At 34.3% G+C, this 25,416-nt stretch overlaps 1 protein-coding gene across 4 annotated transcripts in view; it reads right to left on the bottom strand.

The window, feature by feature from the left end:
• The window catches only part of ITGB1 (integrin subunit beta 1), a 45,961-nt gene that overhangs the window by 6,136 nt on the left and 14,409 nt on the right, over nucleotides 1-25,416 (bottom strand). For 3 of the 4 annotated variants that reach the window (XM_081154950.1, XM_081154951.1, XM_081154952.1), the window contains exons 2-15: nucleotides 24,180-24,246; nucleotides 19,306-19,391; nucleotides 16,189-16,411; nucleotides 14,462-14,632; nucleotides 13,424-13,662; nucleotides 10,041-10,196; nucleotides 8,532-8,627; nucleotides 8,150-8,239; nucleotides 6,639-6,779; nucleotides 6,273-6,472; nucleotides 4,531-4,769; nucleotides 4,098-4,320; nucleotides 3,258-3,490; nucleotides 1,066-1,232 (exon numbers count right to left, since the gene is read on the bottom strand). In XM_081154950.1, the coding sequence (XP_081011076.1) occupies nucleotides 1,066-1,232; nucleotides 3,258-3,490; nucleotides 4,098-4,320; nucleotides 4,531-4,769; nucleotides 6,273-6,472; nucleotides 6,639-6,779; nucleotides 8,150-8,239; nucleotides 8,532-8,627; nucleotides 10,041-10,196; nucleotides 13,424-13,662; nucleotides 14,462-14,632; nucleotides 16,189-16,411; nucleotides 19,306-19,391; nucleotides 24,180-24,246 (2,331 nt within the window). Of the gene's footprint in view, nucleotides 1-52; nucleotides 134-1,065; nucleotides 1,233-3,257; nucleotides 3,491-4,097; nucleotides 4,321-4,530; nucleotides 4,770-6,272; nucleotides 6,473-6,638; nucleotides 6,780-8,149; nucleotides 8,240-8,531; nucleotides 8,628-10,040; nucleotides 10,197-13,423; nucleotides 13,663-14,461; nucleotides 14,633-16,188; nucleotides 16,412-19,305; nucleotides 19,392-24,179; nucleotides 24,247-25,416 lie in introns of all 4 variants that reach the window. The other variant, XM_081154953.1, reaches the window with a different exon arrangement.

Raw genomic sequence — 25,416 nt, 5'->3', positions numbered from 1 at the left:
AAAAAGAATAAAAGTTCACATGCAAAGACAGAAAATGAAAGAAAATACGAACGGTAACTTAGAGACCAGCTTTATGTCCATAGTTTGGATTCTTGAAATTATTAATAGGACTCTTGTAAATCGGATTTTCTTGCTAAAGTAAAAAAAATAGTTTCTAATGATTTCATCAGAAAATTGACATAGTGTTTAAACACTATAAAAAAATTTTTACTATTTTGCTAACTTTACTATTGTTATACTTCTTAAAATTCATTATTTTTTTAAAAACCCAAGCAAACTGTACTAGAATGCAAATGACTAAAATTCATTTATAACTTAAAAATACTGAAAACTGTCACAGACTTCCTATTTCAAAATATACACAAGGGCCAACATCTGGCCCACCTCCGACTCCAAATTTCAAAGCCCTAAATGCTAGCACCAACTTTCAGAGACTAACAGCTTTTAAAATTTTTTTATAAAGCAAGGTTTACTGAGTTATAATTTGCAGAGGATAAATATATCCTTTTAAAGTACAGTTCCATAAATTCTCAGATGCATAAATACACCCACAATCAAGGTCATCCCAAGAAGATCCCTCATGACCCCTTACCCCCATTCCAGCCCTGGGAAACCACAGATCTGATCTCTGCCCCTATAGCTTTGCCTTTTCCAGAATGTCACATAAATGGAATCATACAGTAGTAGCCTTTTAGGTCTGGCTGCTTTCCACTTAAGGTTATTTGTTGGGGGAAAAAAGAAAAAGAAAAATTTTTCCATTGAATAGGATTCTACTTTACATGAAGCAGAAAGGCAGAATAGTAGATTTAAGACCAAAATTACTAAGAAAATAAAAATATTGACTACAGTAACCAGGAAATACATTCTATAGTATTTTGTTTTAATGAAATATATTTAAGATGTTTTGTTTTTCACTAGATGTGAGTTGTCTGAATAACGAACTTATGGAGGAATAAAACACTTAATGAGGACTTTAATAATCAGTTTTAGAGTTAATAAACAAATCTCAGAAGTGTTACATTTACTTTATGACTGACCTTGCTCTTTAGATGTTTTGCAACTTACCGTGTCCCACTTGGCATTCATTTTTTCCTTTTCGAATTTGGCAAATTCCCTTCTGTCATGAATTATCATTAAAAGCTTCCAAATCAGCAGCAATGCAAGGCCAATGAGAACAATTCCAGCAACCACACCAGCTACAATTGGAATGATGTCTGGACCAGTGGGGCACTCTGTAAAGTATGAACAAGTATGAACAAAAGACTGAGCACACCAGGGATTAATGTGTACAGAGTACAGCCAAAACTACAAAGACCGAGCAGTCTCTTATAGAAAAATAAGTGAATATAGACTATCCCAAAGAATCTATAAAAAAGACACTAGAACTAATGAGTTTACAAGGCCACAGGATACATGATTGATAAAAAATCACTATGTATTTCTATATAAGGAAATTTATTTTTACATATTGGAAACTGAATTTTAGAATAGTATCTTCTACAATAGCTTCAAAAGTCATAAAATAGCTATGTATAAATCCAACAAAATGTGTGCAACATTTGCATTTGCTAAAAATTACTAAACACTGATGAAAGAAATTATTCTATGTTGTGGGACTGGAAGACACATATTATTATTATTTTTAAATTTTGTTTAAAATATTACAGATGTCCTTTTTTCTCCCCAATGACCCACTTCACTCCGTACCACCTCCTCCCCAGTCCCTCTTCCCACCACTGTCCATGAAAAGACACAATATTATTAAAGTATCAATTCTCCTCTAATTTGATCATGCAATCCCAATCAAAATCCTGGCAGGATTTTTGTAGATATCAGCATGTTAACTCTAAAATATATAAGAAAGGCAGAGAACTAGGAAAGCACTACAAAAACACTTTTGGAAAAGAACGAAGTTGGACAACTCACAATACCAGACTTCAAGAGTAGTATAGAACGACAATAACTGAGACAGTGTAATATTAGCTAAAAGACAGTTGCATAGATTAATGGAATAGAATATAGTCATAAATAGGCCAACACACATAAGGTTATCTCATTTTCAACAAAGGTTAAGAAAGGTCAGTCTTTTCTACAAATGGTGCTAGAACTACTAGATATTCATATGCAAAAACTAAACCTCACTCCATATACTAAGATTAAGCCAAAAGGAGTACAGACTTAAATAAATAAACCAAAGCTATAAAGCTTCTAGAAGAAAACACAGGAGAAAAATCCGTATGAACTTGAGTTAAGCAAAGAGTTCTCAGATAAAATAACAAAAGCAAGATACATAAAAAAAAAAATTTGGTGAACTGTAAATGTGTAGTTCAATTAAAATTAGAGGTCTGCCCAGCCGGGCATGGCTCAGCGGTTGAGCGTCGGCCCAGGATCCAGGCGATCTGGGTTCGATTTCTGGTCAGGGCACATGCCCAGGTTGCGGGCTCGATCCCCAGTTGGGGACGTGCAGGAGGCAGCCGATCAATGGCTTTCTCATCATTGATGTTTCTATCTCTATCTCTCTTTCTCTCTCCCTTTCCTCTCTCTGAAATCAATAAAGATATATTTAAAAAAAAAAAAAAAAAAAAATTAGAGGTCTGGTCTTCAAAAAACCCTGTCAAGAAAATGAAAAGACAAGGAGGAAAAAACTGGAAGACACTACTGCAAAACACAAATCTGAAGAGGCAAAGCAGTACAGAGACTTTAAAAACCAGTTTTGCTCTTCCTTATATAAATAACATATGCTCCCCAAATCCATTCCTAATATTTATCCAAGAGAAAACTTATAGTCCCACAAAAAATCAAAGCTATATTAAAAAAATGCACAGAAACACCAAAAAATGTTTTATCTCCTGAGAAGCTGAACAAATTCACACTTTATAGTATTCTTTAACAAATTATCTTTTCCAGTGTCCCAGCCTATTTCAAGCTCAAAGTTAGATATCATCAATAATGATATAACTCTTACTGAGTACCTACTAAGTGTTGGGCATTGTGCCAAGTGCTTTGTGTGGATTATTGCACTTAATCTTCAAACTCCTCACTCATAAACTTAAAACTTGTATTCTCTTTTCCTCATTTCTTATATAGTTAATTAAATACTATTTTAAACTTTGAGATTAAACCTGTCCCAACTTGAACCTAAAATCACCAAGGTGGAAGCCATTCCTGGTTATTAAAGGAACTGCCAATAGGCCTAAGTAGTAGAATCAAGACATAAAAGAAAAATAATAAGCATTTTGAAATGATCAGATTTCTACCTGGAGTTTCTACAACATGTACAATGGCCTCATTGTTCCCATTCACTGAATATGTGAAATAGAACCAGCAATCGTCAACATCCTTCTCCTTACAGTGGGACAGGGGATTGACCTGGCCTGGCTGGGGTAATTTGTCCCGACTTTCAACCTTGGTAATGTTAAAATGGGAACATTCCAACGCGCACGTGTCTTTCTTTTCTCCTTTATTGAAGGCTCTGCACTGAACACATTCTCTGTTAAAACACAAATTATTACATTTAAAATTTATTACTTAAAATAAATATTTGCTTAAAGATTATTTTATGGTCTAGACTCAAAATCTAACCAAATTAAACCAAGAGCTATGAAAGATTTGAATAAATGAAGAGGCATCTGACATTTCTCAAATGAGAAACGAAATATAAAGATGCTAGTTTCCCAAGTGTAACTATAATTTATTACAGGTCAAACTAAAATCCTGAAAAAGAAAATAGTAAAATAAAACTTGCCCTATCGGATATTAAATATATAACATAAAACCAAAGTAATTTAAACAGTGTGTTACTGATACAACAGTTCTTCAAGGGGCAAAACCTTCAATGCTAACTAACAAAGGTTATCACACAGGTTGAATTATATAACAAATTCAGATCAAAATAACAGTATCATCCTCATTATGACACATTTCAACATCATTGAACACTAGCTATTGAGAAAAAAATTTTAAGATTTAAAGAATGGTTTCTGTGTGGCAGACAGCTTATTTACAGTATAAGCTACTGTAGGTACAGTTCTAGATCTAGTGATGATAGGGCAACAAACAGTAAATACCAACTATTTCAAGCAACTAGGAATACTTACTTATGCTCAGCACAAACGCCAAGGCAGGTCTGACACATCTCACAAGTTGGCCCTTGAAACTTGGGATCCGTGCACTTACAGGCACCGCACTCACAGATGCCCCGGCCATTGCAGATCTGTCCATTTGAGGCCATGCAAAAAGTCGTGTCCAGAGAGCAGTCACACGCACTGCCTGTGTAGTTGGGGTTGCATTCACATACACGACACTTGCAAACACCTTGTCCTGCAATAAAAAATATCATTTCTCATAACAGTGGTAAAACATAAAAATCAGGTAATTGATTTAAAAGTAAAAATAAGCAGTAATGCGAAAGAAAGTGTATCTAAGGGATGAATTGACCCTCAGTGATGTCCATTTTCTATATATTCACCAAGCACATTGAACAGTTTTATTGTATTACATGGGAATCACATTTTCTGACCCCTTTCTCACCTCCACAAATTAAGCCGTTGGATCTATCACAGTTGAAATTATCACACTCGCAGAATTTGCCAGAATAAATTTCATTTGTATTATCCCTCTTCCTACAAACACACTGTCCACAGACACATTCTCCATTGTTACTACAGATTTCTGAACTGTTTTCTTTCCTGCAGTAGGCATCCATATCTTCACTGTTAACTTCATCTGTGCTACATTCACAATGTCTGCCAACACGACCCTCATTGCACCTAAAGAAAGAGTCCAAAATTTCAATCACATAAAAGAACAGCAAGTTAAGCTGTGAGAAACAATGGGAGAGGAAATAAGACTGTGAACAATGTCTTTAAAGCTACAATTATATTACATGGGAGTGTTCATATACACAAAAGTGTACATATGCACACACATACCAGCCATTCAAGTTCATATGGAATAGATGCAAGGGTCTAGGGAAAGAAACTTTCTTCAGAAGAGTAACCATTTTAACTAAAATGAAAATATAATCCAGCAATAAACAAGTGAATAATACATTTGGAAATAGGATAAACTTAAAGAGTATGTTATGTTTACAAATGATACCCTATTACATTTGCTATTCTAAAGGTGAAGTATTCTCTAAATTTAAAGCCATGGTCCAATTATTAATCTCAAAAAGTACAGTAAAGTACAATAAACACATCCCAAAAGTGCATGGAAGTTGAAGAAAAACACTGAGCATATCACTTGAAAATAGAAGTAACATACTGTTTAAAAATAAATGCATCTTATGGGTCCAGACTTTTTAGACACACTGTATATTTTTAAAACACCTAATGCTTATAGACAGTGAATACAATAATTCTGTATCTGGTAAATATATAAACGGAAGGGAGGCAAAACATTTTCAAGATAATCTTTTTAGTTAAATGATATTTTCCTAAAAATGGATCTATATGAATCAGGATATGTACATGAAAAATAAAAATGTAACATTTTAATTGCTATTTAGAATAGTAGTTAATAGCTGATGATGAAATAATGCCATTTATTTTTCTCATGATTAACATCCTTAAGAGCCCAGTCATTTGGGGCTGACATTTAATCAAAATACTCTCCCCGTTTCCTATTACTCTTTTAAGGAGAAAGCTGTATTCAGAGTATTTTTAATTTTAATTTTTAATTAAAAAGTAGCCACAGTGTAAAAATAAATTTTAAAATAATTTGATTAAAGTTAATTTGATTCTAAGTTCTGAAATACAGTTTTCTTTTTAATTTTACAAAATGTATTCATTTTTAAAAATCATTACAACAGTGCAGAAGTATATGTAATGAAAGGTGAACATCCTTTACTGCCTCTTAATTCAATTTCCCAGATAAAATCACCATTATAAATTTGATCTATTTTTCCAAAGCATTTTTTTATAAACGTATTTATATAAGCTTATTTAGCTCTAGAAAACTCAGATTGCTATTATATGAGAGAAAAATCCAAATGCTACCTTAACAGTTTGTTAAAAGTACATCTTGGATGGCTATAAAAGCTTTTATTTTAAAGAGCAGTCTTAAGAAAAAAAGGCAAGGAAGAACTTTCTATAAATACCACACACACAATCATAAAACTGATCCTGTGGTAAGCAACAGTGATTGGAACAAAACATTTATTTGTTCCATATACAGAGATTTTCTCTGGATGTCCCAAAACACAGCCTGCCTGTATCTTTCCAAAGCAATCAATACCTCTCTGTATCCTTCTCCAACCACCTCCATCTTACCTGCAAGCTCCACACTCAAAGGTTCCATTCCCTTCGTGACACTTTGGACTACCAGGGATGCCTTCACTTTGGCACTCACACTCACAGATGAACTGAAGAATAATCTCTACTTCTTCAGTGAAACCCAGGGGCTTAATTTTAACAGTTTCAGAATTCTTATTTGGACATTTATTTGAAGTAATGCTAATTTCAAATTGAACCTTAAAGGAAAAAACAAGATAAAGTTTTAAGTTAACTAAGTGATTTAAATCTACTAAAAAATATTTCAAAAAGCTCCTCATTTCTTTTATTCTCAAATTATAAACTAGACCGTTTACATAAAAAAGCAATTTTTTCTTTTCTTCAGAAAATGTTTATGCAACCTACCTCATCTCCAATAGAAATATTGGAGCATTTTCTCCCATTTTCCCCTGTTCCATTCACCCCGTTCTTGCAGTAAGATTTATAATTTATTGTTACTCCTTCTGGCAATTTGCTGTTTTCCAAAATTACTTCTGAGGAAAGGGACTAAAACAAGACTAATTATACAAAGGAGAGGCAAACAAAATCCTGCTATAAAATAAGTTGAATGCATAAAACCAATGGGTACAATAAACCATTAAGAAAACAGTATTATTTAAATAAAATATTTGAAGCCAAATCCTGAGTGTCTAGAAAACACAGAACCTAAAGAAACAGGCTCTAATTAATAAGGACTAATTCTTCAAAATAATGTACATGATTGAAAAGTTGTAATATATGTATTTTAATATCTGAGTTAAAATATTAATACTCATATAGCACAGAATCCTGGTATCAATTATGAGGAGTCCCAAGAACTCCAATCAACTATACAGTCTGGGAACAGACATGCTTAGAAACTGGTAGTCCTGGCCAAAAAAAAACCCAATAGCTCCAAGTAAGAAGGATTCAAACCAGTGCTTTTTTAGAATATCAGACTGCTCCGAAAATGCAAAAGGCTGCAGCAGCAAGCTATCACTTGTACATACCCCTACATGGATGGGAATGTATGCTGTTAAGATGGAGAACAACAATGAGGAAGACATGAAACAACTGGAATCTTGAAAATCTTTGTAAAAACCTCTCTCTCTTTCTGGGTAGGGTCTTCCTAAAATATTTTGGGAACCCCTGACGTGAATTTTAACAAATATCTAAAATTCAACCTGTCAAGGGAAGAGAAGCAGAGGTGGTACATATAACACATAATGGTTACCATAATGTTATGAATGCCTTCAGATTACTTAAAATGATTATCAATCAATATTTAATGAGTACTATTAAAGGTAGTCTGAATTAAACTTTAGACGAAACAAACAATTCCTCTTTAATTTCAATTCAACTTCCTTCCATGTGTAGGGGAAAAAAACCTTATAAATCTTTTTAAAATAGGTAAAGGCATACATAACTTTACATTTGTATATATATTTTATGGTACTTGTCCTTCTTGAGAATAGAAAAATATATGGCAAGAAAAGAATTGGCAAAAAAACTTTTCTAGTACAATTCATCAAAACAGATGAGTCTATAAAGGAGATTTGGAGAGGAAAAAGAAGATTGAGGCAATCTTATAAATCTAAATGTGAGTTATGCTTCCCAATTGCTTTCCAACAAGGAGACTTATTACTTAATGACATTCGAATAGATACTTAGAAGTTCTCCCATACGCCTTTCCCATATTTTTGCTTTGTTTAGACTACATAAATAATTACACTTTTTAAAGAAAATATGAGATTTTCCTCCAGATATATAGAATTTAAATTTTATGTTGTCTTCTGGGTTTTGCTGTATTGTATATGAAGAGAGTTTTATTTTCTTTGAGCACAGTGTTCTCAACAGGGTATTGTCCAAACAGATCTTATTTAAAATGTAGTACTCACATTGTATGCATCAATAATCAACTGAATTACATTGCTGGAATTTGCAGATAACGTTCCTACTGCTGACTTAGGGATCAAATTTTTCAGTTCCTGCAGTTAAAAAACAGATACAATACAAATCATTCAACCAGTAAGCCCCTACTGAGTACCTACTACTTATTTTTAATTACCAGTTCCCTATACAATTTTCTAAATAACATAAGTCAGACCTGAAAAAAAACATAAAAACTAGCTTTACAATATGTATTAAAAATTAATATAAACCACTTTTGTAATACCCAGTCCGTCTAGCTGGTGACATTTTTCCACACCTGAATTCAGACATGATTTTGCCTCTAATGAGCTAAAAAAAGGGTCTAGAAGTTTGTTCTTCTTATCTCACCTTGTAAACGGGCTGAAATTCTTCAGTAACTGCAAAAATCGTCTGAATGTTATTTTCACTTAATTTCTGGACAAGGTGAGCAATAGAAGGATAATCCTAAGAAATTAAGTAATAAAATTTAGTATGTAATTACATCCAATAAATACATTTTCAGTTCCTTTTGAAAATCATAATGAATTGCATATATAACTGGATCATTTACACAAGACCACTTGAAGTAACACAAATAATTGCTGAAGTGGTGTTACGTGTGGGTTTCTAATCCTCTTTTCTCTTTATGTATGTATAAAAATTTTCATAATAAAAAGATTTTATAAAGGAAGATTATCTATGTATATTAAATGGAAAGAACTGCCAGTAATTAAAGGTTGTATTTATCTATTACTTAAGCAAAAGACCAAGATTCACCAAGGTTTAAATTTCTTCCAGACCTAAATAATTTGCCAATCTTTATTTTTAGTAGAGGCACAGTGCCTATTTATAAAACTCACATGTAAACAAGATAAGGACTGTTAAGACTTTATAAATTATTTGTTTATAAATAATAACAAATTTGCTAACAAATGATGCATGCAAGTGAAAGGAGAAGCAGCTATGGGTTCAGGCATGGAGTAAATGTGTCAAAGTAGCTCCTTTCACCTTACTGAGGCCCTTGTCTCTAAGTGCACGGAAGAGCAAGCACAAAGCCACTTCTATAGAAACAATACCAGCTTTCCTGCATGTTAGGTTAGGGCACATACTTACCAAAATAATAAAACCCCAAACCCTTGTGGGCAAAAAGGGGCCATATACTAACCCTGACAAGCTCAGCGGAGGCCTGTGTGGTGGCCTTACAAACTCAAGAGACCTAAAGTAACCATATCAGATGGTCTGAAATTAAAAATTTTTAACTAAAAGCAGTCTATGGTGAATAGTCCTGTCCTAGGCTGGTATCTTCTCTGACAAAAGTCAATCTTTACCTTAACTGAGCCTATCTATTGTCTTTTTGCATCTATGATGACATTTCTTTGGAATGTCAAAGTAACTTTCCTTTTTCCAGACCCCTCAAAGCACACGCATTGCTCTGCAGAGACTACAAATCCCCTCACTGTTAGTGAGTTAATTGTTGACTGTTAACTATCCTATATCCACCTATGTAAAAGAAGTATGTGTCTATCATTTTACTTTTTATCCAATCCCAGGTTTCCCCGCTTTGCTTTCACCCACTTCCCTAATCTAATCACCAATGGATTTCATGTTACCCACTTACATCTCCTCTTTTGATTGTAATGCATCAAAAAAGTGCAAAACTGACATTCTCCGGAGCATTATCTCAATCCATTGAGATTTTGCTTCCCGGCAATTGTAGACAGTTTGGCTCAAATAAACTCACAAAAATTCTTCATAGGTTTGAATGTTTCTTACATTGACATCCTGAAAAACCCACAAGCCTGTCATCCACAATACTCTGAGCATTAAACACTAAAATAAACATGAATCCATTCAAGGTGTAAAGAATTAAGCACTTACATAATAATGGCTCATTGTGTATACGTTATTTTCCAGGTGACACTGTCCATCATTTGGTAAAACAATGCCACCAAGTTTCCCATCTCCAGCAAAGTGAAACCCAGCATCCGTAGAAAACACCAGCAGCCGTGTAACATTCCTCCAGCCAATCAATGACTTAAAATGAAAAGGATTATAATTTTAAACTACCACTCACAATAACTCATATACACTACCACTGTACTTTTAACTTTATCCTGTATCTTCTCTTTACCTTCTCTTTTCACAATTCTAATACTATTCTTGTTGATAAAACACACAGAGCCCACTGAATAAACTATAAACCATCCTACTGTAAAACTGTATCTTGCCTGGCTGTCCATTTCTCAGTTTTAAAAAACTGTTTGTTTTTTTAAAAATCAATGTCTCTCGCCCGGCCGGGCGTGGCTCAGAGGTTGAGCGTCAGCCTAGGATCCAAGCGATCAGGGTTCGATTCCCGGTCAGGGCACATGCCTGGGTTGTGGGCTCGATCAATGACTCTCTCATCATTGATGTTTCTGTCTCTCTCTCTTCCTCTCTCTGAAATCAATAAAGATATAAAAAAAATATTTAAAATAAATAAATAAATAAAATAAAATCAATGTCTCTCCCCCTACCAGAAGGTAAGCTAACTAACTCCATGTGAGGTAGGGACCACATCTGGTTTTGCTTATCTTCGTATATGCATCAGCTAGCACAGTGCTTAGCACACAGTAGGTGCTTCACATGTATTTGCTAGGTAAATAAAAATATCTCAGCCCATGCTTTACTTTACCCTCCTGCTGCTGTCTTGCTGTCTTGTTCCCTTCCATCCTCCATCCTTGCTCTATCTTCTATAGCAGGGGTGGGGAACATCTGGCCCGTGGGCAAAATCATTTGGTATGGCCCTGCCAAGGCAACTTCAGGCAGGACTAGAAATTCAATAAATCTAGGAGCTTTTTTCATAGCTAATTTTTAAGTTGATAATTTGTATGGTCTGAGAATAATGTTATAACTATCCAAAAGGCCGCTGGCAAAAAAAAGGTTCCCCGCTGGTTTTATAGCATATACATCCTTTATGACCCTTCATATTAGGCCTTCCTTTTTTAACTACAGAAGAATAATAATCTTCTCCAAAGAATTGTTCTGCTTAATTCCACTATTCTAACACATCAGTACTATTTATTTGTTCGTTTATTTTATTCTCCATCTTATTCAACAAAGAATTTAATGTAGCCGTAAAATCTCCTTTCTCTCTTGGTAATTTTGTAATTATATTTGTCTAAATTTACTCAATACATCTGTTTATATCCTCATAAGACTGCAAATTCCTTGAAGGCAGAAATTAAGTTTATGAATGCTGGCAACTCAGTGGAACGTGTATCTCTTTTGCATCTAGAGAAGTAGGTAGAATAGTTACTCTCAGCATAATTATCAGAAAGATAGTGTCTATGGATGCTAAGGCATGTTTTAATCCTACAGGCTGAATGAAGCATAGTTAGAGAGAGCCCAGAGAATGCTCTCTCACCAGTGAGCTAACAGGATCACAAATGAACAGCTCCTACAATATTATTCTTTCTTTCCCTTTAAAAGCAGGCTATCCTTAAATTGCAACTACCCAGAGAGAAGTCAAAAGTAATAATAATGTATTAGTTAATATCTACTGAGTGCTTAGTAGCACTTTATATGGATTACTATATTTAGATTTCATAATAGCCCTAATGAGGTCTATCTATTATTACCCCTTCTTAAAAAGAAGGAAAGAGACCTCTAGAATGGCTAAGTCAATTGCCTAAGATCAGTAGTGATGGAAAAATCTGAAGCCATGTCTTAATAGTCTAAAGACTGTTTTCTTAGCCACTATACCATAATGTTATACCATATTAGTACCTTGCATATCAGTCAGCACCCTAGCAAAAAACTGGTTGAAAAGTAACCATTAAGAAACATCTGGAATCAAGGAAGGACGTCTAAGGAATAGGGGTATTACAAGGGGAAAAAACGGCAGGGAGGAAATGATACAGTAGTAGGTACTTAGGGAAAACTTTACGCAAGTGCCCATCAATAGACGAGTGGATAAAAAAGTTGTGGTGCATATACACGATGGAATACTACTCAGCCATAAACAAGAATGAAATCTTAACATTTGGGACAGCATGGATGGACCTAGAGGGTATTATACTAAGTGAAAAAAGTCAGAGAAAGACAAATGCCATATGATTTTGCTAACAGGTGGAATCTAAAGAACAAAATATACAAATAAAAGAAACAGACTCATAGATATAAAGAACAGACTGATGGTTGACAGAGAAGGTTGGGGAACGGGGTTAAAAAGGTGAAGAGATTAAGAAGTACAAATTGGTAGTTACAGAACAGCCATGGGGATGTAAAGTACAGCATAGGGAATATAGTTAATAATATCCTAATAACTATATATGGGGCCAGGTGGGTCGGGGGACCACTCTATTAAGTACATGACTGTCTAACCACTATGCTGTACATCTGCAACTAATACAAAATAATACTGAATGTAAACTGTAATTAAAAAAAAAAAAAAGAGAGACAAACTTTATCTACCTCACAATATTTTTTAATTCCAGCTTCAGCTACCTCGTTATAAGGTCATCTCAAAATCTTAATCTGGTAAATGGATTCTAATCACCAGTCCAATGAAGATGAGCTTGCTACTACTGAAAATCTTATAATTAAAATTACAAATATTATGTCTTCTCAAAATACACGTTCTTGGCTTACAAATTAGGAGAAACATCGATGAGAGAAACATCAATTGGTTGCCTTTGATACATGACCTGACCAAGGATCGAACCTGCAAGCTGTGTATGTGCCCTGACAGGGAATCGAACCTCGACCCTTTGGCACGTAAGATGACTCTCTAACCAACTGAGCCACACTGGCCAGGGCTAGGGAAAGGCATATTTTAAATATGATAAGCAGAAGAAAACTGAGCAAAGGAAAATAACGCCTGAGAAACTGCTCCATTTGAGCACTTTCAATGCTCTTGTGATACCTCAAATGACCTCAATTCCATCTCTGGCACAAAGCCAGAAAGTCAGGACACCTGGGTCTCTTCTAAAAACCTTGAACACCAGCTAAAGTGTCCCACTGTTTCAAATGGTGCACTCTGGATTTTTAAAACCCTGTATAAATGAACTAAGTGCCTGGTTCAAATAGGGACATAATGATTACATATGCTTTTCTAAAGCACTTGTAGTTGGGGGGAATTTAAGGGACTAAAATCTGTACTTCTCTGGAATAACTGAGTGTGGTATGGTAATAAAGGTAATTTTTTTTCTATTAACTGATAGTAAAATCACACTTAAAATTCATACAAGTAATATTTCTTTGTAGAAAATGAATGTACTTACCCCACAAACTGCAACTTGCATAATTGCGTCAAAACCACCTTCTGGAGAATCCAAATTTCCAGATATGCGCTGTTTACCAACAAGTTCATTAAATACTTCCCCTTTATCAGTAAGACTGAGCACATTTTTATAGCTAAATGGGCTGGTACAGTTTTGTTCACTTGTGCAAGGGTTCCTGAGCTTAGCTGGTGTTGTACTAATGTAAGGCATCACAGTTTTCTCCACAAATGAGCCAAACCCTGTGCATGAAAAATACATAGAGAAACGGATGGATGGATGGATGGATGGATAAACTTGCATTTACAAAAAAGAAATCAAGAATGTTACCACATGTAAGTCAATCTTTTTCCTTAATAAGAAATAATAAGGTTTTAATAGTAAAGTTTGGGAAGGAGATCATTATAATATGAAATATCCAGGTCTGAAGTGAGAGTAAGCTGTATTGGCTGGTGCAATCATATTAATTAGTAATGAAACAGAATCTAAATACGCAACATATTTGCAAAATAAATCGACAAATGAAAGAGTAAGTTCCTGTGAACACAAGCAAGCATTTCATTATCCATTTGGTAGACTGTCAGTCCTCCACATCCATGGCTTTTGCATCCACAGATTCAACCAACTGCAGATCAAATATATTTTTAAAAATCTCGGAACATTCTAAAAAGCAAAATTTGAATTTGTCATGCACCAAGCACTAGGATGAATCCATGTGAATAAAGTGACCCTGCACTGTTGCCTAAATGCAAATATCATTCTTTATATAAGGGACTTAAGCACCCTTGGATTTTGGTTATCTGCAGGGGGTCCTGGAACCAATACCCTGTGACTATGAAGGACATCTATAATCTGTATCAAAAAACATGGTAGTATACGTAATGAAAGAATAAGGAAACAAAATTTATTAGATGTGTGACAAGAATTACCAGTCCACTTTGAAAGCAAAGACTAAAACCTGGCATTATCTCACAAGTATGTGATGAACAACAAAACTGCCAAGATTTATACAAATGCAAATTATTTTCTCAATATTCCCACCTATTCGGAAGTCTGAAGTAATCCTCCTCATTTCATTCATCAGATCTGTTCCAAGACTTTTTACATTCTCCAAGTCATCTTTCATAGAATAAGAGAGGTCCATTAGGTAGTAGAGATCAATGGGATAGTCTTCAGCTCTCTTGAATTTTAATGCAAATGTCTGTGGCTCCCCTAATTAAACAGGTATTAGAAAATAAATTTAGCTTACAGTAATAAAAAGCAATGAGAAAAACCAAATAAATTGTATTTACAAGGTAAAACCATAAAATGAAATGTATTATTACCATAGTATTTATAAAAACTATGGGAATCCTATAGGTAATGCAACTGATGTGTATTCAATTTCATTCACAAATACTTAAAATGCTAGGCCCTGGGGAAACAAGATGAAAAAGACATCCCCAATCCACAATGGATAAGACAGACAAAAATGGTTGATTTATAAATAGCACAAAGGAAAACAGGTAGATGAAACAACATAAATAAGAGTGGGGTGGTTGGGGAGGACACATTATAGAGTACATCTGACTTTTTAGGGTTTGAAGTTCTAAGTCAAGACTGTTCTCTGTTGAATGGGATCCTACTATATGCAAATAACATAATCTGATTTTTCCTTTAGAAAACCTGGTAAAAAATTTTAAAAATGACTTATATAGAGACAAAGAGACTTGTTAAGAAACAATAGCAAAAATCTAAGAATACAATGAAGGTCTCAATAGAAACAATGAGAAAGGACAGGAGAGATGTGTAAAAGGTGTTCGTATATGTATAATTCACTTAGGAAATACACAAGAAAGAGAAGGTTTGGGTGAAAAAAATCATTAAATTTTTAACTTGTAGATTATCTCTATGTAAATTTCTAGTATGCAGTTCGACAAATGTGTTTGAAGCTTAAGAGAAAACTGTGTGCCAGTATACAAATGGTTTTAAAGCCATGAGATGAAAGCCTACAACTAAGTGGACTACAAAGAGAAAGGAAGAAAAAAAGACACAGATTAGAAAAGCAATGTTAAGAAAAACTAGGAGTGATACCATAGAAACGAAGAGAAAGAGCATTTCAAGAGGCTCGAAGGCATTACTTGGCACAGAAAGGTTAAAAGAAATAGAGTTCCCTGACAAAGGTACACTAAGCATGGTGGTGCAAGGTGATGGTAGAACTGTGCCTGAACAGGTTTAGAAGCAGAAGTCTGACTGCATCAGGCGGAAGAGTAAATGGGAGTGGAAGTCACAGACACAATCAATGTGTACCATTGTTTTGAGAAAAAGGGGATGGAAACTGGAAGGAGTAGGAAGAGGGCTTGTTTTCTTTTTTGTTATTGTTTTTTAGATAGGAGACTGCTACAGATTCTTATGAAAATCTTAATATTTTAATACTAAACTTATATATACAAAGGAAAAATACAGGTTAAAATGTTGTCTTTTATTACGTAATTATACCAGAGGATGAACACTTTTAATTTTAAAACTCATTAAATCTAATATTTTCTTAATCTTTAACAGAATTTACTTTGAACATTAGGCAATATTTATTATTATTATTTCAAGTATATGTCTCACAAATTGTTATGTCTGAAAAAATTTCTAAAATTTAATGTATTCCACATTTCTACTTGAGAGCCAGTCCACATATGAAAATGAACCCTCAACAGAAACTGGTAAGAGGCTTACATAAAGCTGTCAAAAAGCTCAAGAAGAAACAAAGGTATTCCAGAATTAGATTTCTGTACCTGATCGTAATTGCAAAACCAACTGCTGTGGCTGGATCTGAGTGATATCTTCTGGTTGGAGCTTCTCTGCTGTTCCTTTGCTACGGTTGGTTACGTTTTTATTTTTCTTTATGTCTTTGGAACCTCTGGGATTTTCTATGTCATCTGGATGACAACCCTTCTTTTTTAAGGCTTCTAAATCATCACATCGTGCAGAAGTAGGCATTCCTTCTTGTAAAAATGTCTAAATGACATATAAAATATAGGTATAAATAAAAAGCTACTGGTCAAATCTTGTAAATACACAATTAAATTGCAAAAATCAAGTGACATATCAAATGCACTTAATTTCTGGTTTTTAAACAAAATGTTTCCTTCATCCAAACCGTAAGTGCTTTTGTTTATAAATAAAATATTTTCCTTGAAAGTAATACCTTTTTTACTAATATATTACTAATAATTTACTATTTTAATAATACTTAGGACTGATTTAAGTATACATTTTAACTGTCCCACCTTCAAATTCAGAGTATCTAATCAAAAAATTTCTTCAGTGAAATCACTTATTCAGCATGGTTAACAGCCACTAGTAATGTATATATATATACAACCAAATATCAAATATTTTCCCCTAAGTAAAATCCTTAAAAGTCTCTCATATTATGTAGCATTCTCTCCCACAATATCTTGAACAATAATGTTTATGGAAAACACGTTATCCTAAAAGTATTTTGATTAAATGATGTTATTTCAAAAGAGAAGACTAAGAAATCTAGCACAAATTTAGTATTCCTGGAAGTTTGAAAAATGTTCAAGTACTGGTTGTTACTGTAAAAGTTTTTTAAAGTTTATTTTTAAAACAATACAGTAAGTGATTATATGACAAGGTTTATGAATATATTTCCATAGGGTGAATTTAAAAAATAAAAAAGGTCCTAATGGATGTAAATGGTACTTGTGGTTTGGGGTAAAATTTCCAGTACTGACATGATTTCAAACTGTGTTCTACGGCCCGGCCGGGCGTGGCTCAGCAGTTGAGCTTCGACCTAGGATCCAGACGATCAGGGTTCAATCCCGGGTCAGGGCACATGCCCAGGTCGTGGGCTCGATCAATGACTCTCTCATCATTGATGTTTCTGTCTCTCTCTCTCCCTCTCCTTTCCTCTCTCTGAAATCAATAAAGATATATTTTTAAAAAATAAAAAAAGCAAAATGTGTTCTACCGCAAACAGCTTAGATGGAAATAAAAATTTCATCAGATGACCAAAGAAGTACCTTAGTAAAAACAAAAACACTGCTTTTAAGAAGTAAATAAAGATTGTGAATAAAAGTTTTTCATAAAATGTGAGAGGAAAAAAACAATGACAGTATATGTGAGTGTATCATTTTAAAATGTGTACATATAACTAAATCAATTATTATAACAGACATTTGACATATATCCCTAAGAATTTTATATCTAGTAGGCCAAAAATTTTTTCAACCTTAAAATTGGGAAAATGAGAGAATGCCTTTTATTTGGGGTCACTTACGTTCACTGATATGATATTTTATTATCAACCAACTTGATGATGCTGTACATAGTAAGTGAGAACACTTAAATATGAAAAATACACAGTGGTTTTGATCAGTTATTTTTAAAGGAAAACATAACCCTAAATGAGAGCATTTATACAATTAGAGAAACAAATGGAAAGACATGCCATGGATCATATGGTTCAAAGCTGCACTGCTTTCATGTATTATCACACCTAAAATACTACCAAAGCCCAAATAATACTACCTGGCACATTATTACTTTCCAAACAATAGCCAATCCAGGAAACTTTAAAATCATAACATTCCAGTAAAATTTCACTAAACATATTCCAAAACAGCCTTTAATAATTTAAGAATTATGCCACAAAGATCAAAAACTAAACTACTTAAATAGTTTGGGTATGATAACCTTCAATTCCAGATAAACTATAACCCTAATAGAATGGATATTGTTGATGATAGCAGGTACCACTCATTTAGAACCTTCTAAATGAAACTGCATTAAGTTCAATCAATCATAACTCTTATAACAACACTAAGCAGGTATTATTATGCTCATTTTCCAGATCAGAAAACTAAGAGTTTTAGTTAAGTAAGCCGAGTCTGAGACACACACAGCACTCCCTATTTCCTCCATTATCTCTAATTTAATTCCAGAATACCATTTTTAGGAGAACAGAAAGCACCATTAGAAAAATTTTGAAATAACAAAACAAAAACCTCTCATTTTTCTTTCATATGGTCAAACCATATTTGACCAGTTATGCCTACAAAACCAGTACTTGAAATGTGGGGGTCAAATGCCTGAATAAAAACAAATAATAAGCTTTGACCTGATAAGATTCATTCAGTGAATAAATTATGTATTTTCAAAATTACCTTCCTTCACCTCCTGTTCTAACTCATTCATTCATTCGTTGGTTTGCTTGTTCCTTTACTCATTCAACATTCAGTAAGCTTCGTGGAATATACCATGTTAGGCAATGTATAAAGATGACAAAAGTGAATAAAATAAAATTTAAACCTTAGCCTCAATGGGTTGCAAATTAATTAGGATGCAAATCAATTCCATATTAGCTTAACTCAAATATAATTAGAAAGGTTAATTTATACCTCTCCCATCAATAAAAGGGAAAAACCTAAAATAGTGAAATTAAATGGCTAGTTTTGGGGAAAGCTGTCCAAAGGAAATATAATACATTCCACAAAGGTGAGCTACATATGTATTCTTAAATTGTCTAGTAATTATATTAAAAGAAATGAGAAATTAATTTTAACAATATATATAAAATATTAGCATTTCAATATATTTTTTTTTAAATCATTAAGTCTTTGAACTTTGGTATTTATTTGAGGCTTACAGTAATTCTCAATTTGGACTACCCATACTTCAAGTGCTCAAGCCACATGTGCTCAGAGGCTACTGTGTTGAACAGCACAGCTTTAGACCATCACACTATACTGTACACAGAGTTGACTCTTATTCAACAAACATTGATTTAAGTGAAAATTCCTATCTAGCTCTTCCCAAGGATACAGGTTTGTGCAACACTAAATGACTAGAGAATAGATGGAAAGAACTTGTGCAATCTTACTTACTGAATTTGTACACCATCCACAATTTGGCCCTGCTTGTATACATTCTCCACATGATTTGGCGTTTGCTTTTAAACATCTATTTTCATCTGTCAGGAAAAAAAAAAAAATAGAGCAGGATCACAATGACAAATAATGCCAATATATATGAACGTTAAATACGAATACTAAGATCTAGACATGCCCCAAAGAAGCCCCAAAGAGAGAAGACTCTGGATTACCCTGACACAGAACCATAAAAAGACAGTTATCTTTCTTGTCTTCTATAACAAAGACTAGGTACCATTAGTAATGTACATTTATCCTTTTTGTCAAAGACATAGTTTCAGATCTATAAAGTTGGTTATAACTGTCACTTTTCTTACAACTGGGCAAAGTATTATTTCTTTTAAGTCACACTACCAAAACCATACCCTGTAAGCATCCTAAGCAGTTTTCCCCTCATTTTTATTAAGTTAAATATTTGAAAAGTCCATATTTACCCAAGCCACAATCCCATGATTTTTAAGCTCTGTGTTCAAAGTATGTCTTACAATTCTTTGAATCTGCCTAAGTATCAGGGTGCCTTTCATGTGGTAAGCGCTGATATGGACTGTCTCCAATGTGTCTTTTCTGATTATGTTCATTATAGAAAATTTGAAAAATACATAAAAATATAAAGAAAAAACTAAAATTCACCCACCATCTGCTTGTAAGAGGTAACTACTATTAATAATTTGTATATTTCTTTCCAGTATTTCTTTTATACAGATAGATAAAAAAAATAGCAAGGAAGCATGAATATACAGACATTATTTTAAAAAAATTGAAGATATACATTTTGTATACTACTTTTTACACTTTACCCTGTGTTTCATTATAAATTCTTCAAAACTATGGTTTTTAATAATTGCATATTTCATTATATCACATCCTATTTAGTGTTAAACAAACTGTGTTCAATTGCATGTGTGCAGTATACACATGCTTGCTCAAATACACACACAAATCCCCAAAACACACATATACACATACATACACATAAATGCACCCACTTAGATGACCATTCCTATAACGTAAAATTCTATTTCTTTATCATAGATTTAAAAAATGAGTTGAAGATTAATGTTTTTAAAATTCTCAATACACATCAGTTTCTACCCAGAATTATTATTCCCATAGGCAATATACAAATACCATTTCATCACACCTTCAACAGCACTAAGTACTTTTTTAATATAAATATTTACTCATTAAACAAGTATAAATTGGACTATCAATTCAATTTTCAATTATTTAAGGTTTCGTTTTCCCGTATTTTTACTGAGCATATCATCTGTATATTTTGTTTTGTCTTTTGCAAATTTTTCTATTATGTTCATCTGTTTTAATTGGATCTCTATACATGATAAGAAAATTAAACCCTTGTTTAGTTTCTTACTGTTGATGTTGTTACAACATATAGATATTTGGGGATTTTTATGTTGTTGTTGGTTTTATGCAATTCCAATTTATCAATATTTCCTTTATGATTTCTTTCTTCATTTTTGTGTGTTGTGTAAGTCCTTCCTATCATGAGATCAAATAATTGCCCTGTGCAGTGCATTTTTTTAGATTTGGAGAATAGAACTGGGCATTCTATTACCTCAGATATGAATGTACCAAGGTTCATAAAAGGATGAAATACATTTTTTACTTGATTTTTCATTCCTCTTCTAACGATGCCAACATTTTTGCAAGACTTTTTTTTTTCTTTAATTTCTCTTTATTCTGAAACTCCTGAACACAAACAGCAGTGTGGTGGTTGCCACAAGGAAGAGGGTGGGGAGTGGGGGTGAAGGGGGTCTTAATATACGGTGACGAGAAAAGATATGACTTTGGGTGGTAGGAACACAGAGCAATATATAGATCTTATAACATAGAAATGCACACCTGAAACCTGTATGTTCATATTAACCACTGTCACCCCAAAACATTTAATAAAGTGTTAAAAATTTTTTAAATAAAAATTATCTTTATTGTTTAAAGTATTACAAAGGTCCTTTTTCCCCCATTGATCCCTTCCCCCTTCACCACACTATTGTCTGTGTCCATGGCTGTGTGTGTGTGTTTGTGCATATATATATATATATGCACAAACACACACACACACACACATATATATACATAGGTTCTTAGGTTAATCTCTTCCCATTCATCCACCCATCCCCACTTTCCCTCTGAGATCCCTCCTGTGCTTCTATGTCTCTGGATTTATTTTGTTCATTAGATTCCACATATGAATGAGTCTTTCTCTAACTGGCTTACTTCGCTTAGCATAACATTCTCCAGGTCCCCACCATGCTGTCTCAAAGAGTAAGGATTCCTTCGTTTTTACAGCTGCATAGTATTCCATACCAAGTATCTTTGGTATGATTTCAATTCTTCTTGAACTTGTAGAGACTTGTTTTGTGTCCTAACATGGGGTCTATCTTTGAGAATGTCCCATGTGCACTTGAGGAGAATGCCTAATCCGCAGGTTTGGGGTGGAATGTTCTGTAAATGACAAATCCATCTGATTTAGTGTGTCATTTAGAATCACTGTTTCCTTGTTGATTTTTTGCCTGGAATATCTATCCAGTAGTCAGTGGTGTGTTTAAGTCCCCTACTGTGATTATATTGTTGTCCATCTCTCCTTTAAAGTCCTCCAGAAGTTTTTTGGTTTTTTTCTCAGGTTGTATGATTCTTTTGTTCTGAGGCGGGTTGTTGGGAGCCAGTGACATGTCTGGACATGGTCCACGCCACCTGAGGGTCTGGAGTCAGGGACTCGACCCTCCCCACAATGACCCTTGATATTGAGAGCCCGCTACGTGTCTGGACATGGTCCACATAGCCTGAGGCTCTGGAGCCAAGGACTCAACCCTCCCCACAAGTTCCCGTTAGGAGCCGAAATAAAGATAATTACCAAGGTCTGGGCTCATGCAGAAGGCAGGGTGTTTACTCTGAAAGAGCGTTCATGCAGCCTTGAAGGAACTACTTTGTATCACCCTCACCTCATTATTAATTGTTTGTTACTCACTATATAATAAAGGCTTTGCAGACATTTGGTGCTACACTTCATTGGAGGGCAGCCCTCCTGATCCCATAACTGTGTTTGTCCCTTTAATTCCCACCGCTCGAACTCAGGTTTGTTCGTCTTTCAGGCTGGTTCCTGACAGTGGGTCTCTTGTAGACAGAATATATTTGGGTCTTATCTTCTTATCCATTCAGGTACCCTATGCCCTCTGACTGGAGCATTTAATCCATTTACATTTAAGGTTATTATTGACGGGTACTTATTTATTGCCATTTTATTTCTTTATGCCTATGTTTTTGTTCTATTTCAACTTATTACAGCAGTCCTTTTAATATTTCTTGCAATGCTTTTTTGGTGGTGAGAAACTTCTTTAGCCTTTTATCAGGGAAGCTCTTTATTTCACCATCTATTTTGAATGATAGCCTTGCTGGATAGAGTATTCTTGGTTTCAGATCCTTGTTTTGCATTACCTTGAATACTTCATGCCATTCCCTTCTGGCCTGTAGAGTATCCAATGAGAAATCAGCTGACAGACTTTTGGGAGCTCCTTTGTAGGTAACAGATTGCTTTTCTCTTGCTGCCTTTACAATTCTTTGTCTTGAATTTTTGGCATTTTAATTATGATGTGTCTGGGTGTGGACCTCTTTGGGTTTTTCTTGCTTGGGACTCTGTGCCTCCTAAACTTGTGTGACTTTTTCCTTGACCAGGTTAGGGAAGTGTTCTGCCATTTTTCCTTCAAACAGGTTATCTCTGTTGCTTACTTTCTAGATCTTGTGGCACTCCTATGATATGAATATTGTTACATTTCATGTTGTCCTACAGTTCCCTTAGACTGTCCTCCTGTTTTTTGTTTTTTTTTTTGGTTCTCTGATTGAGTGATTTTTTTTCTACCCTGTCTTCTAATTCACTGATCTGATCCTCAGCTTCCTCTAATCTGCTGTTTATTCCTTTCAACTTTTTTTTATTTCTACTATGTCATTCTTAATTTACTTCATAGTTTCCATTTCTTTTCTTATGCTATTAAGCATCCCTATGATCAGTATTCTGAACTCTGTATCTGATAAACTGCTTATCTCCATTACATCTAGCTCTTCTGGAGAATTCTTTTGCTCTTTCATTTGGGGCTTGTATTTTGTCTCCTCCCCATTTTAGCTGCCTGTTTGGATTTATTTCTATGTATTAGATAGATCTGCTAGGACTCCCAGTCTTTTGGACAGTCTCTAGTGGAGGCCAATATCAGACACTGCTTGTGACTAGCCTTGAGTACCCTGTTTGAAGCTTTCTGCACTCCACAGCCTGTGGTTCCCTCTGGTGGGGCTGGGTGCGTTTGGACACTTCCAAGATGCGCACCAAGGTCTGCTTTTCCAAGCCCTGGGTCCAGAAGCAGATTAGGCAAAGATTCAAAACACCCAGAGGCTGTTATCTTGTAAGACTTTTTGATCAAAGAGCAGGAACATGTTCTAGAGAGTCAATTGTTCCTGATTTCATTTTTTAGATCATAATGGGACAGTTTATAATCCACCATTCTACACTTTTACTTTCTTTTCTTCTAAATATATTACATGCCTTTACTTGGAAAGGTCTTTCAGCACTGTATTGTATCCTATCATTTTAACATTTCATTGGCCCACATGCATATCATCATTATGGGTGCCGGAGATGAGGGGCACCTGCTGAAGAGCCTTGCAGGCCATTGTAAGGATCTTGTCTTTACTCTGAGTGAGGTTATTGCAGGGCTTTCAGATGGATCAGCATGATCTGATTTAGGTTTTCCTGGAACCTAACTGGTCAAAAAGCAATACAAGATATTGAAATGAAAAGGCAAATAGGAATTTTTTTTTACCTGCTTGGCCAAACACATAGCAAACTGAACTGATCAGTCCAATCCAGAAAATCAGGTGTAAATTCATCTGAAATACAAAATGTACATTATATTAAAAAAATAACAAAATACATAAAACATTGCCTCCCACCTTATCTTCTGTTGATTTTATAAACATAATATCAAACCATTTTTTCTCCGACCTTTCTCCACACCCCAATACCCACCTTTCCTCTCCAAGTATCTCATCTTTCACCTACATTAACTAAAGTAACTTTCGTACCAGATCCCCAGAATCCATTCTTGCTGTTCTCCAAATCAAACACATTTTAACACTTAACTAACAGTGCTTCAAAGAAGGATAACAGTGTCAGGCATTCCCTAACACCACAAAAGGTATTAACAGTCTTTGTCCCATGAAATATCTATCTCTATTACTGCCAGTGGCTCCTAGGGAACCAAACAGGCATATCCAGATGCCTCAGATGGGTCAATATTGAATGTTGTTTGAGTGAACTTGTAAAAATCCTGATTGCAATGTCCTCTCACAATTTTCCAAAAGTTTTTATTTTTCCTCAGGCTAAGACCAATTCCCCCCATACAAGGCCCTAACTCAACTTTTGAGTTTGATCTTTTATAATTATTTCTCTCTTTTTCTTTTTTTAAGAAAATCAACTTTTATACATGGAATTGGCAAAATATTCAGTTTAATTCCCTACAATTTCTAGATCTAGAAACTAGACCCCCAAAAAGGGAGGTGGGGAAGGCCATAAGAAACCTAAAAGAGGCTTGAGTAAGTCTTCTAGAATTTCTAAAGAAGAATTAAGTAATATTCTGTATATTAAGCAGAATAGCTCAAACCATTATATATACATAACTGTTTTCTGTGAACTGAAGTTTTCACTATATTAATCTATAACTTTCCAGAGTTTGTCAAAGATGGCTATAGCCATGGGTCACTGACCCTATCCCTTAACTACTTTATGCTCTTAGACTAGCAGCCAGTCAAATAATTATACATAAATATCTGCCCCTCCCAAATATAAAACAAAAACAAACCTAGACCAAAAAAAGGAAAGCTTTACTAGTGATCCAATAAATAGAAATGAAAGCAATATAAAGTAAACTAGCAAGCAAAAAAAAAAAAAAAAGTGTTGTTTCTTTTAAAACCTAACAAAACTTACTGCAGAAGATTGAGAGTAACCAGATAGGGCTCTGTAAACTAGTAGAATTTGGTGGGAAATTATTTAACAACCTA

Source organism: Miniopterus schreibersii (genome assembly GCF_964146895.1).
Source record: "Miniopterus schreibersii genome assembly, chromosome: 1".
Taxonomy (NCBI): Eukaryota; Metazoa; Chordata; class Mammalia; order Chiroptera; family Miniopteridae; genus Miniopterus; species Miniopterus schreibersii.
This window is presented reverse-complemented; position numbering and strand designations above follow the sequence as displayed.